We start from the raw sequence: 14,340 nt of genomic DNA on the forward strand, positions 1-14,340 counted from the left end.
TTACTGTACGTCATTCAGCAGACAGGAAGATGACCTTCCTGTGTGTCTTTCCAGTTTTGGGTCTAGGTGTATGCTTACTTTCTCAGACATTGTTATTGGGTGAATTTTGAAATAAATGTGTGAAGCGAGAATACCATTCATAGCAATTAACTGAGAGCAAGGAATGGATAATTTTTGTGTGTGTGTCATCCTCTAAACATAGCCGAAGTAGGACGAAGCTAATGGCTTATCAGACTGGCTTGTAACGCTTGGCACTCGAGCTCGGTTGAAGTAGCAAAATGTTCACAGTTTGATGCTGTGATCAACAAATCCTGTGCTCGCTGACTTTCTCACCTTCTTCTTGGGTGATGATGCTAGATTATTTTACTGGTGCTTATTAAAATGTGCTTTTAAATGCTAATGATGATAAGTAGGCCTATACAGAATATATTCATACACACACACACACACACACACACACACACAACCACACACTGTATAAGACCAAGTGAGACCACCTAGCCCTAAACATCTTCAACATGGCACCAGATATTAAACCATTCCAGCACTACATCCTTCCTTCTTGCTCTGCCTGGCCTGGGCCCGGGTTTCCCAAAAGCATTTTAAGGCTAAATTCATCGTTAGAACCTTCGTAGGAGCATCGTTAAAGCTCTGAGCTGTTTTATTAACGTTGCACTTGAAAACGCTCGTAATCTAACGCATGCCTCTGACCAGCTAACATGCTGACCACGCTGCTCGCGTTACAAAATAAATGTACAAATACAGTACCAGTCAAAAGCTTGGACACACCTACTCATTCAAGGGTTTTTCTTTATTTTTACTATTTTCTACATTGTAGAATAATTAAATAACACATATGGAATCATGTAGTAACCAAAAAAGTGTTAAACAAATCAAAATATATTTTTGAATCTTCAAAGTAGCCACCCTTTGCCCTGATGATATCTTTGCACACTCTTGGCAGCTTCATGAGGAATGCTTTTCCAACAGTCTTGAAGGAGTTCCCACATATGCTGAGTACTTGTTGGCTGCTTTTGCTTCATTCTGCGGTCCAACTCATCCCAAACCATCTCAATTGGGTTGAGGTCGGGTGATTGTGGAGGCCAGGTCATCTGATGCAGCACTCCATCACTCTCCTTGGTCAAATAGCCCTTACAGAGCATGATGGTGTGTTTTGGGTCATTGTCCTGTTGAAAAACAAATGATAGTCCCTGTTATGATGAGTTTCTGGTATCGAGAAGTTCAGGATGCAAGAAAGTATTCGACCATTCAGATGGAGAGTTGATTCAGTCATTATTTAATGGTAACAGTACTGGATTCAATATGACAGGCGGTACGGACGTAGCCTCCTGTCGTCTGAATGACTTCCATAGAAAATCTCTCAGCTTATGTAATGCTCTCCGAGCTACTTCTGTCCATCATCTGCCAACCATCATTGAGTGTCACTCATCTACTACAATAGTATCACCCTACATGGTATCGTGTGGCACCCTAGCCAGGCCATTCCATCACATACTCCTTCTAAGATTAGCACCAGTGGTCCCCAATCTATCTTGGCACACCAACCCTCTGTCACTCACCAGTGACCTCTATAACACATGGAGTGTCCTTGTCCTCTCTCCCACATGCAGCTCAAGAGTTTACAAACATTAATAATCTTGTATCAAAAATGTCGTCATATCAGTCCCACTAAGCGCAAACCAGATGGGATGGCATATCACTGCAGAATGCTATGGTAGCCATGCTGGTTAAGTGTGCCTTGAATTCTAAATAAATCACAGACAGTGTCACCAGCAAAGCACCATCACACTTCCTCCTCCATGCTTCACGGTGGGAACCACACATGCGGAGATCATCCGTTCACCTACTCTGTGTCTCACAAAGACACGGCAGTTGGAACCAAAAATCTCAAATTTGGACTCATCAGACCGAAGGACAGATTTCCACCGGTCTAATGTCCATTGCTCGTGTTTCTTGGCCCAAGCAAGTCTCTTGTTCTTATTAGTGTCCTTTAGTAGCGGTTTCTTTGCAGCAATTCGACCATGAAGGTCTGATTCATGCAGTCTCCTCTGAACAGTTGATGTTGAGATGTGTCTGTTACTTGAACTCTGTGAAGCATTTATTTGTGCTGCAATTTCTGAGGCTGGTATCTCTAATAAACGTATCCTCTGCAGCAGAAGTAACTCTGGGTCTTCCTTTCCTGTGGCGGTCCTCAGGAGAGCCAGTTTCATCATAGCACTTGATGGTTTTTGCGACTGCACTTGAAGAAACTTTAAAAGTTCTTGAAATGTTCCGTATTGACTGACCTTCATGTCTTAAAGTAATGATGGACTGTCGTTTCTCTTTGCTTATTTGAGCTGTTCTTGCCATAGTATGGACTTGGTATTTTACCAAATAGGGCTATCTTCTGTATACCACCCCTACCTTGTCACAACACAACTGATTGGCTCAAACACATTAATAAGGAAAGAAATTCCACAAATTAACTTTTAACAAGGCACACCTGTTAAATGAAATGCATTCCAGATGACTACCTCATGAAGCTGGTTGAGAGAATACCAAGAATGTTCGAAGCTGTCATCAAGGCAAAGGGTGGCTACTTTGAAGAATCTCAAATATAAACATATATTTTGATTTGTTTATAACACTTTTATGGTTACTAATGTCTTCACTATTATTCTACAATGTAGAAAATAGTAAAAATAAAGAAAAACTCTGGAATGAGTAGGTGTGTCCAAACTCTTGACTGGTACTGTACATGTTATTCAATAATTTCATCCAAACTGCTTGCGCGCGTCAATGAGCGTCTGCGTAGCCAGGCGCTAAAATAGAACTTGGTTCTATTTTTGATGCGTGACGCGCTGCATGTCCCTCCTCTCCCATCTCCTCATTGGTTTTTAGGAGCATATACCCACGGGGGTGATTGAAAGTTGAACTGAGGTCCACACTCCAGTCGGTGGTGGTAATGCACCTCAAAGTTGGTTGCCAACCGCCATATAAAGTATACAGAAGAAGTAGAAGAAGAAGAAAAAGAAGAAGAGATTACTAGAAACTAAGTTTCCCCTTTTATCTGTAGATTAATTGTCAGAGTAGAGACACACGATTTTGTGTGACTCAATGGGTAAAAATTCTACAAAGATCCAGGAAAAAAAGGACCTTGTGTATTTCAGGTAAAATAAAAACCCAATGTTTATATCCCAGGACAAATTAGTTAGTAATAGCAAGCTAGCTAGCTAAATGTCCATGAATGTTTCATGTGTTTCGACCTGTCCCCAAATTAATATAGTTGGTTCAGAGTTAGTTTTGATATTTCAACCTGCTGTCCTGATCGTGTCTGGTGTGGACCTCCTGTAGCTCAGTTGGTAGAGCATGGTGCTTGCAACGCCAGGGTTGTGGGTTCGATTCCCACGGGGGGGCCAGTATGAAAAATGTAAGCACTCACTAACTGTAAGTCGCTCTGGATAAGAGCATCTGCTAAATGACTAAAATGGAAAAATGGACAAAATCAACATGCACGTGCCCGGTGTAGTCAGCATGTAAGTGCCTTGTTAGATGCTTTTTTTGCCCTCCTTCGTCACTTTATTCACAGAAGATCTCTGCTAAACATAGAATCACATGGTTTATCTGTCTCTCTGTGACCGCCGATAACTTCAGAACAAAGTTGACTACAAATACAAAGTGTCTTTGCAATTGATACAAACAAGCGACATAAAGATATGCTTCAAATGAAATATAAACAGTAGGCTATAGTCCTATATCAATAATATTTAAATACATTTCACGTTCAGTCAATTGAGTTCTATTTTTCTACTTGTAGGCTACCGTCTGTAATTTGTCTCCATATTTCATGATGTGTAGCCTAACATGTGCGCAGTGAAATGCCAAATCAATGATTTAATGCATTTTTATTGGGTAAGCATTCGAATAAGCCACCTTTTTAATATTTGCAGCCGTAGGCCTAAGTGGTAATATCTCTCTAGGAGCTGATCCGTCGTCAGTATTGTGAAATAATTATAATGTTAAGGTAAGATTTGAATGGAGAAAATTGATCAGAGAGCAGCGCTCCCTTTCTTTTGATCCTATCAGTATTGATATGCTCCAACGACGCACTTAGCGATCTCTCTGCATGGTGTTTTGGGAAACGCATGTTACATTTTCAACCATTGTAGGAAAGATGCATCGTTAAAACACTCATAAGCCTAAGTTCCATCGCTATTGGGAAACCGGGCCCTGGTTAGTTAGCAGACCCTGACGCCGGGTCACTCAGCCAGGTAAAGCGGTGATGCTGATGCTGTTGCTATGCGTGTCACGTTGTCGTTGGTCCCAGAGAGTCTGAGAGCCACAGTGCCAAGCCTCTAGGCTCAGACAGTCGCTAGTCGCTGGTGTTTATCTGCCACAGTCTGAGATGTGAGCCGCTGACATTTGTAGTGACGAGAGGAGCGTTCACTGTAATGTGCTCCATTAGCTTTCTCATCCCAGAGGAGTGCTATCTCTCTCACATTTCCTTCTACTCCTCTCTCTCTCTTGCTCTTCCTTCCAGTAGCCTACACGTTCCTCTCTTATTCTCCCTTCCACATCTCTTCTTCCCCCTCCACTCCCTCACTCTTTTTATTTTTGTATCCCTCCCGCTCCATCCCTCCCTTTCACTCATAAATGACATAGCCTAAATTACAACATGTCAGCTTCCATTAGATTTATCTTAATCATTAAGCCTGCTAGGTGTGGTCTCATGCATGTGTGATGTACAGGTACTCAACCTAAGGAGTGAGTCACCACCTCATACAAGACAAGGATATTCTGTCAGCCAATCTCTTTGTCCTTGAGTTGCCACTTTGTTAAACCATATAAGACAAGTAGTTATATCCTGCTAATTACAGTGAAACAATTGGCGCTGAAATTGTTTCCTTTTGCAGAGTGGCGCTGAGCTTTTTCACTGTAGAGAATGAGCTCCACAGGGAGTTGAGAGTCCCAGGCCACATTATTCACAGTCTTCACAGGATTTCAGGTGCTTTGCTCGGCTTTTCACAAACATCTGTCTGCATGCTAGGGACTGAGCCACTAAAGACTCCTGTATCTTTCACTTTGCTGCTTTGAATAGTTTAGTGTTACTTGTTTGATATTATTGTGCAACTTTGCTCAAGTGACTCCTACCTCTATCTAGGGGAACAGTCAGTTTAGTTCAATTCACTTCACTTCAATAAACTTTATTAATTCCCGATGGGTCATTGTTGCTGTGCAGAAAAAGCATATTACAGCTGAAGTGTTTCCCAAAATGACTTGATCTATAATGCAATTATTGATGATGTGTTGTAGAAACCTCCTTCATGAGTCATGGGTCAACTCACAGGTCCTTTGCAGATTGCCCATTAAAATAGTGGTTACAGACTTGTTGATCCGGCCCTCCGAAGAGCAGATGATAAGGGTGGAAAGGTCACATGCATGCAACATGAATACACTAATGCTCCTTGGGCCTCTGATGCCTCCAATTAGTGTCTGGGAGAGGAATCAGCCAATAGGATACCTTCTCTAAACACCTGTGGGGAGCACAGATGTACTTCAATTTCAATTTTTCAATTTTATTTTATATAGCCCTTCTTACATCAGCTAATATCTCGAAGTGCTGTACAGAAACCCAGCCTAAAACCCCAAACAGCTAGTAATGCAGGTGTAGAAGCACGGTGGCTAGGAAAAACTCCCTAGAAAGGCAAAACCTAGGAAGAAACCTAGAGAGGAACCAGGCTATGAGGGGTGGCCAGTCCTCTTCTGGCTGTGCCGGGTGGAGATTATAACAGAACCATGCCAAGATGTTCAAAAATGTTCATAAGTGACAAGCATGGTCAAATAATAATCAGGAATAAATCTCAGTTGGCTTTTCATAGCCGATCATTAAGAGTTGAAAACAGCAGGTCTGGGACAGGTAGGGGTTCCATAACCGCAGGCAGAACAGTTGAAACTGGAATAGCAGCAAGGCCAGGCGGACTGGGGACAGCAAGGAGTCACCACGGCCGGTAGTCCCGACGTATGGTCCTAGGGCTCAGGTCTCTCAGTTGGCTTTTCATAGCCGATCATTAAGAGTTGAAAACAGCAGGTCTGGGACAGGTAGGGGTTTCGTAGCCGCAGGCAGAACAGTTGAAACTGGAATAGCAGCAAGGCCAGGCGGACTGGGGACAGCAAGGTGTCATCATGCCGGTAGTCCTGACGTATGGTCCTAGGGCTCAGGTTCTCAGAGAGAAAGAGAGAACGAGAGAATTAGAGAGAGCATACTTAAATTCACACAGGACACTGGATAAGACAGGAGAAGTACTCCAGGTATAACCAACTAACCCCAGCCCCCCGACACATAAACTACTGCAGCATAAATACTGGAGGCTGAGACAGGAGCGGTCCGGAGACACTGTGGCCCCATCCGAAGAAACCCCCGGACAGGGCCAAACAGGAAGGATATAACCCCACCCACTCCGCCAAAGCACAGCCCCCGCACCACTAGAGGGATATCCCCAACCACCAACTTACAATCCTGAGACAAGGCCGAGTATAGCCCACAGAGGTCTCCACCACAGCACAAACCAAGGGGGGGGGCGCCAACCCAGACAGGAAGATCACGTCAGTAACTCAACCCACTCAAGTGACACACCCCTCCCAGGGACGGCATGAAAGAGCACCAGCAAGCCAGTGACTCAGCCCCTGCAACAGGGTTAGAGGCAGAGAACCCCAGTGGAGAGGGGAACCGGCCTGGCAGAGACAGCAAGGGCTGTTCGTTGCTCCAGCCTTTCCGTTCACCTTCACACTCCTGGGCCAGACTACACTCAATCATATGACCTACTGAAGAGATAAGTCTTCAGTAAAGACTTAAAGGTTGAGACCGAGTCTGCGTCTCTCACATGGGTAGGCAGACTGTTCCATAAAAATGGAGATCTATAGGAGAAAGCCCTGCCTCCCGCTGTTTGCTTAGAAATTCTAGGGACAATTAGGAGGCCTGCGTCTTGTGACCGTAGCGTACGTATTGGTATGTACGGCAGGACCAACTCGGAAAGATAGGTAGGAGCAAGCCCATGTAACGCTTTATAGGTTAACAGTAAAACCTTGAAATCAGCCCTTGCCTTAACAGGAAGCCAGTGTAGGGAAGCTAGCACTGGAGTAATATGATCAAATTTCTTGGTTCTAGTCAGGATTCTAGCAGCCGTATTTAGCACTAACTGAAGTTTATTTAGTGCTTTATCCGGGTAGCCGGAAAATAGAGCATTGCAGTAGTCTAACCTAGAAGTAACAAATGCATGGATTAATTTTTCTGCATCATTTTTGGACAGAACATTTCTGATTTTTGCAATGTTACGTAGATGGAAAAAAGCTGTCCTTGAAACAGTCTTGATATGTTCGTCAAAAGAGAGATCAGGGTCAAGAGTAACGCCTAGGTCCTTCACAGTTTTATTTGAGACGACTTTACAACCATCAAGATGAATTGTCAGATTTAACAGAAGATCTCTTTGTTTCTTGGGACCTAGAACAAGCATCTCTGTTTTGTCCAAGTTTAAAAGTAAAACGTTTTCAGCCATCCACTTCCTTATGTCTGAAACACAGGCTTCTAGCGAGGGCAATTTTGGGGCTTCACCATGCTTCATTGAAATGTACAGCTGTGTGTCATCCGCATAGCAGTGAAAGTTAACATTATGTTTTCGAATAACATCCCCAAGAGGTAAAATATATAGTGAAAACAATAGTGGTCCTAAAACGGAACCTTGAGGAACACCGAAATGTACAGTTGATTTGTCGGAGGACAGACCATTCACAGAGACAAACTGATATCTTTCCGACAGGTAGGATCTAAACCAGGCCAGAACTTGTCCGTGTAGACCAATTTGGGTTTCCAGTCTCTCCAAAAGAATGTGGTGATCGATGGTGTCAAAGGCAGCACTAAGGTCTAGTAGCACGAGGACAGATGCAGAGCCTCGGTCTGACGCCATTAAAAGGTCATTTACCACCTTCACAAGTGCAGTCTCAGTGCTATGATGGGGTCTAAAACCAGACTGAAGCATTTCGTATACATTGTTTGTCTTCAGAAAGGCAGTGAGTTGCTGCGCAACAGCTTTTTCTAAAATTTTTGAGAGGAATGGAAGATTCGATATAGGCCGATAGTTTTTTATATTTTCCGGGTCAAGGTTTGGCTTTTTCAAGAGAGGCTTTATCACTGCCACTTTTAGTGAGTTTGGTACACATCCGGTGGATAGAGAGCTGTTTATTATGTTCAACATAGGAGGGCCAAGCACAGGAAGCAGCTCCTTCAGCAGTTTAGTAGGAATAGGATCCAGTATGCAGCTTGAAGGTTTAGAGGCCATGATTATTTTCATCATTGTGTCAAGAGATATAGTACTAAAACACTTAAGTGTCTCTCCCGATCCCAGGCCCTCGCAGAGCTGTGCAGATCCAGGACAGCTAAGCCCTGGAGGAATACGCAGATTCAAAGAGGAGTCCGTAATTTGCTTTCTAATGGTCATGATCTTTTCCTCAAAGAAGTTCATGAATTTATCACTGCTGAAGTGAAAGCCATCCTCTCTTGGGGAATGCTGCTTTTTAGTTAGCTTTGCAACAGTATCAAAAAGAAATTTTGGATTGTTCTTATTTTCCTCGATTAAGTTGGAAAAGTAGGATGATCGAGCAGCAGTGAGGGCTCTTCGGTACTGCACGGTACTGTCTTTCCAAGCTAGTCGGAAGACTTCCAGTTTGGTGTGGCGCCATTTCCGTTCCAATTTCCTGGAAGCTTGCTTCAAAGCTCGGGTATTTTCTGTATACCAGGGAGCTAGTTTCTTATGACAAATGTTTTTCGTTTTTAGGGGTGCAACTGCATCTAGGGTATTGCGCAAGGTTAAATTGAGTTCCTCAGTTAAGTGGTTAACTGATTTTTGTCCTCTGACGTCCTTGGGTAGGCAGAAGGAGTCTGGAAGGGCATCAATGAATTTTTGTGTTGTCTGAGAATTTATAGCACGACTTTTGATGCTCCTTGGTTGGGGTCTGAGCAGATTATTTGTTGCGATTGCAAACGTAATAAAATGGTGGTCCGATAGTCCAGGATTTTGTGGAAAAACATTAAGATCTACAACATTTATTCCATGGGACAAAACTAGGTCCAGAGTATGACTGTGGCAGTGAGTAGGTCCAGAGACATGTTGGACAAAACCCACTGAGTCGATAATGGCTCCGAAAGACTTTTGGAGTGGGTCTGTGGACTTCTCCATGTGAATATTAAAATCACCAAAAATTAGAATATGATCTGCTATGACTACAAGGTCTGATAGGAATTCAGGAAACTCAGAGAGGAACGCTGTATATGGCCCAGGAGGCCTGTAAACAGTAGCTATAAAAAGTGATTGAGTAGGCTGCATAGATTTCATGACTAGAAGCTCAAAAGATGAAAACGCCATTTTTTTTTTTGTAAATTGAAATTTGCTATCGTAAATGTTAGCAACACCTCCGCCTTTGCGGGATGCACGGGGAATATGGTCACTAGTGTAACCAGGAGGTGAGGCCTCATTTAACACAGCAAATTCATCAGGCTTAAGCCATGTTTCAGTCAGGCCAATCACATCAAGATTATGATCAGTGATTAGTTCATTGACTATGACTGCCTTTGAAGTGAGGGATCTAACATTAAGTAACCCTATTTTGAGATGTGAGGTATCACGATCTCTTTCAATAATGGCAGGAATGGAGGAGGTCTTTATCCTAATAAGATTGCTAGGGTGAACACCGCCATGTTTAGTTTTGCCCAACCTAGATCGAGGCACAGACACAGTCTCAATGGGTATGGCTGAGCTGACTACACTGACTGTGCTATTGGCAGACTCCACTAAGCTGGCAGGTTGGCTAACAGCCTGCTGCCTGGCCTGCACCCTATTTCACTGTGGGGCTAGAGGAGTTAGAGCCCTATCTATGTTGGTAGATAAGAGGAGAGCACCCCTCCAGCTAGGATGGAGTCCGTCACTCCTCAGCAGGTCAGGCTTGGTCCTGTTTGTGGGTGAGTCCCAGAAAGAGGGCCAATTATCCACAAATGTTATCTTTTGGGAGGGGCAGAAAACAGTTTTCAACCAGCGATTAAGTGCTGAGACTCTGCTGTAGAGCTCGTCACTTCCCCTAACTGGGAGGGGGCCAGAGACAATTACTCGATGCCGACACATCTTTCTAGCTGATTTACACGCTGAAGCTATGTTGCACTTGGTGACCTCTGACTGTTTCATCCTAACATCGTTGGTGCCGACGTGGATAACAATATCTCTATACTCTCTACACTCGCCAGTTTTAGCTTTAGCCAGCACCATCTTTAGATTAGCCTTAACGTCGGTAGCCCTGCCCCCTGGTAAACAGTGTATGATCGCTGGGTGATTCGTTTTAAGTCTAATACTGCGGGTAATGGAGTCGCCAATGACTAGGGTTTTCAATTTGTCAGAGCTAATGGTGGGAGCCTTCGGAGTCTCAGACCCCGTAACGGGAGGAGTAGAGACTAGAGAAGACTCAGACTCAGACTCCGACTCGCTACATAATGGGGAAAACCGGTTGAAGGTTTCTGTCGGCTGAATGAGCGACACCGGTTGAGCATTCCAACAGTATTTCCCTCCAGAAGCCATGAGAAAGTTGTCCGGCTGCGGGGACTGTGCGGGGGGATTTATACTAACGTTACTGTCTGTACTTACTGGTGGCACAGACGCTGTTTCTTCCTTTCCTACACTGATATTACCCTTGCCTAACGATTGCGTCTGAAGCTGGGCTTGTAGCACAGCTATTCTCGCCGTAAGGCGAGAATTCTCCTGTATATTATGAGTACAGCGACTGCAATTAGAAGACATCATGTTAATGTTACTACTTAGCTTCGGCTGTTGAAGATGTTGATGAACCATGTCCAGATAAAGCGTCCGGAGTGAAAAAGTTGAATAAGGGAAAAAAGTTGCGATGGAAAAAAGGAAAATAACGTAAAGTTGGCAGCTAAAACGCACAGGAAAATGACTCTTCTGTCTCGGGATAAACGTCCGGGGTGAAAAAGTTTAACGAAAAAAGATGAGTGAGGACAAAACTAAAAAGTTGGTAAATTTGTTGAACACAGAGATTGATTAAACGTTTTTTTAAAGTAAAACGTGAATAGTTTGGCAGGTAGCCAAGTAGCAACAAACAGCACAGCAGTACGGAGACAATGCGGAAGCGAGACGGAAGTCACGTGATAGCAAGTAGCAATACTCCTCCGTTCACATTCGCGCTAAGAAATAAGCTTATGCTAATACTTATGCTGCCGATGCTCAATTTGCTATGTGTTGCGGTTGTTGGAAAGGATATTTTGTTTTCAATGTTAGTCAATTGTGTCTTATTTAGCTCCACATTTGTACCTGGCTGTTTTTAATTGATCTCATCAGACAAGCCAAGGTAGAGTTAGGCTGGAGGCGCTGGTGTGTGTGTGTGTCTGCACGCAGGTGTGTCTGTGTAACCTGAAGTTATTTGATATCAGGTCTGTCAACTACTGTTGCCAAATGTTGATAAGACCAGACATTTGACTTTGAAGGAACATGAAAGTAGCCATGCTGTCGTTATCTTTACTCACCTCCCTGGTTAGAATCAGGAGTTATAGACAGCGGTAAAGTAATGAATCAAACAGCATCACTAACAGCAGTAATGTAAAGCCAATGTGGCAGAGCTGTGAGAGGCTATCAACCAATCAATCAAATACATTTATAAAGCAATTTGCACCCCCGCAGTTGTCACAAAGTGCTTTGCAGTAACCTAAGTGACAAACTCTTCCATACAGTTTAATTCATTTCAGTAGAGACCAATGGGAATATCAATGCTATTTCAGTAGAGACCAATGGGAATATCAATGCTAAATATATTGGTCTCTTTTTAACTAATTATAAATTAGTTGTGTCATTCCACGAAATGGTTGCCCCTTGCGTCCGTTTGATATTTTAAGTAGAAATTGTGCACCAATATTGAATTTTAAAAGCCTGTTATATTCAATGAAGTGCTCGTTAATATAGACCACATGGCAAATTCAATAAATCATATTGTTTATATGAATACAGACTTGCTCAAGTGCCAAAATTCAGCATTTTGACATGTCCTTCCGTGCACCCTCTCTGATTTCTAGGAAGATTTTAACCCACTTAACACCAAAATGCCTCCCAAGTTTTCACCACCATTGTAAAGCCCTAGTTAGTCTGTTGCTTTGACAAAGTAATTTCTGAAGATAATTATTTATTTATTAGTGAATCATTTTAAGGTGAAGCTTGCATTTAATTGCCCCTCTCTGTTGCACAAGGGGATTTATGGCTGATTTAAGATTAAATCGTCAAACCTGTTACAGTCAACCCTGTTACTTTATTTGGCACTTAATAGGCCTTACTATAGTCATGAGATGGGAAAAGTTAACATGCTCTTTATGACAATGTTTAAATTAGGTGAAATCAAATCAGTTAAACATCTTAAAAGGCACTGAATTGGTGGAACGACCTAGTTATTTCTCTTCAGTCTGGCTGTATAGCTAAAGCTGCTAGCTCCAGATCCATCATACAGTCTGCTAGCTGTCTCGCATAGTAGAACTTTCAGCTTCCAGCCTCAGCCACAGGTTCTTCATTAACGCCATGTCATTAAAAAACAAGTCCACGCTGTTGAGCTGAGAAAATTAACCAGATCAAACACATTTCGTTTTTATATTTGCGAGTCATTTGGCACGCCAGGCTTCTCGGGGGTGAAATGATCTCCCGTCTATGGATTAGTTCACAAATGAGGACCTCTCTCTTGATATCGCACGTCTCTCTCTCTCTCTCTTTCTCTCTAATAAGCTCTTTGCTTTAACTAGGACCTGTTTGCTCTGCCTGCCACAGCTTATTTGCATCACACATTTTACTCAGTTCTCTGAAAATGAAACAAATGCCAAAATGTTCATTTCCTGCTGAAATAAAATATATCCTTGGATCCTTTCCAATCTTTGCAGATCTAGTATGCTAGGTGTAAGGACTAGGCTGGGGCTGATTTGGAATGGAATGGCTGCTACCATTATCAGAAAAGTTACACTTTAAGATACAGCTTTGACAGCTGGTGACAAAAGCACACCTTTCAGAACTGTTTCTATTTCATATTTTCTTTCAGACCCAATCATCTGAGATGTATGTGAGATTTGATATGATTAGTTGTTATCTCACTAGTTCTCCTCCAGTGAAATGCTGGTGTCTTGAAACAAACATTTCCTGCTGTTGTTTACGTGACTATGGTTTTTGACAGGAGAGAGTCTGTTTTTCTTTTCTCCCTTTAACTTGAAAGAAAAGCCACACTGAGAGCTACAAAGAAACTTCAGGGAGACAAACTTCAAAAATCAAACTTGAAAGCTTTCCAGGAGAGTAAGCTATCATCAGTGATTAACGCCAGACCCTGTTTGTTTAGCCTACTTTTGTATCAATTGAGGGGTTTAGATCTAAAATTACTGATGGATTTGCATATCATTTCAGTGACACATCGAACAAAACACTTTTTAATTGTGAATTTTGGGGTAGATGGTAAATGTGCTGCCTAGAAATTGTATAGCAGCTGTATTGGAAATTATAAGACAGATATGTACCTAAACAGATTAAGTGATATTTAAATTATCCATAGTGATATTTAAATTATCCACAGTGATATTGAAATGATCCATAGTGATATTTAAATGATCCATAGTGGTATTTAAATGATCCATATCTGTAGGCATTTCGATATATTTCTGATCTAATTTACAGCAGTGGTATGTGATTCATCTTATGGCTGGTTTACAGTCAATCTGACAACAGGTTTGTATACTACAATGTGACAAGTGTACATAGCCAATGTTCTACATGCTTTAAACAACAGTGTGGTAACATAAGGCTCTCTCTCTCTCACTCTCACTCTCACTCTCACTCTCACTCTCACTCTCACTCTCACTCTCTGTCTCTCTCTCTCTCTCTCTCTCTCTCTCTCTCTCTCTCTCTCTCTCTCTCTCTCTCTCTCTCTCTCTCTCTCTCTCTCTGTCTCTGTCTCTGTCTCTGTCTCTGTGTGTGTGTACCTGACCTACAGGGCTGTGACCTCCCAGAGCAGAGTACCGTGCACGTGGTGCTGCCTCCCCCAGGGTCGGCCCGGCGCTCTGACCTGACCCTGCAGCACCGTCTGGGTCGGGGGGTGGACAGCCTCACCCGCCTGGACCTCACCGCCTCCCGCCTGCCCACTACCTCCACCGGCCTAGCCGTCATACTGGAGACTGATGACGAGCAGAGAGCCAGGGAAGGGCCTGAGCACACAGGTGTGTGTGTGTTTGCATGTGACTATACACTGAGTATACCGAACACCTTCCTAATA

At 43.0% G+C, this 14,340-nt stretch overlaps 1 protein-coding gene across 1 annotated transcript in view; it reads left to right on the plus strand.

Moving 5' to 3' along the window:
- The window catches only part of prkn (parkin RBR E3 ubiquitin protein ligase), an 83,572-nt gene that overhangs the window by 13,627 nt on the left and 55,605 nt on the right, over window positions 1-14,340 (plus strand). The window contains exon 3 of the mRNA XM_084153446.1: window positions 14,062-14,284. Within this exon, the coding sequence (XP_084009572.1) occupies window positions 14,062-14,284 (223 nt within the window). The remainder of the gene's footprint in view (window positions 1-14,061; window positions 14,285-14,340) is intronic.

The sequence above is a fragment of the Coregonus lavaretus genome (assembly GCF_964263955.1).
Source record: "Coregonus lavaretus genome assembly, chromosome: 36".
Lineage (NCBI taxonomy): Eukaryota > Metazoa > Chordata > Actinopteri > Salmoniformes > Salmonidae > Coregonus > Coregonus lavaretus.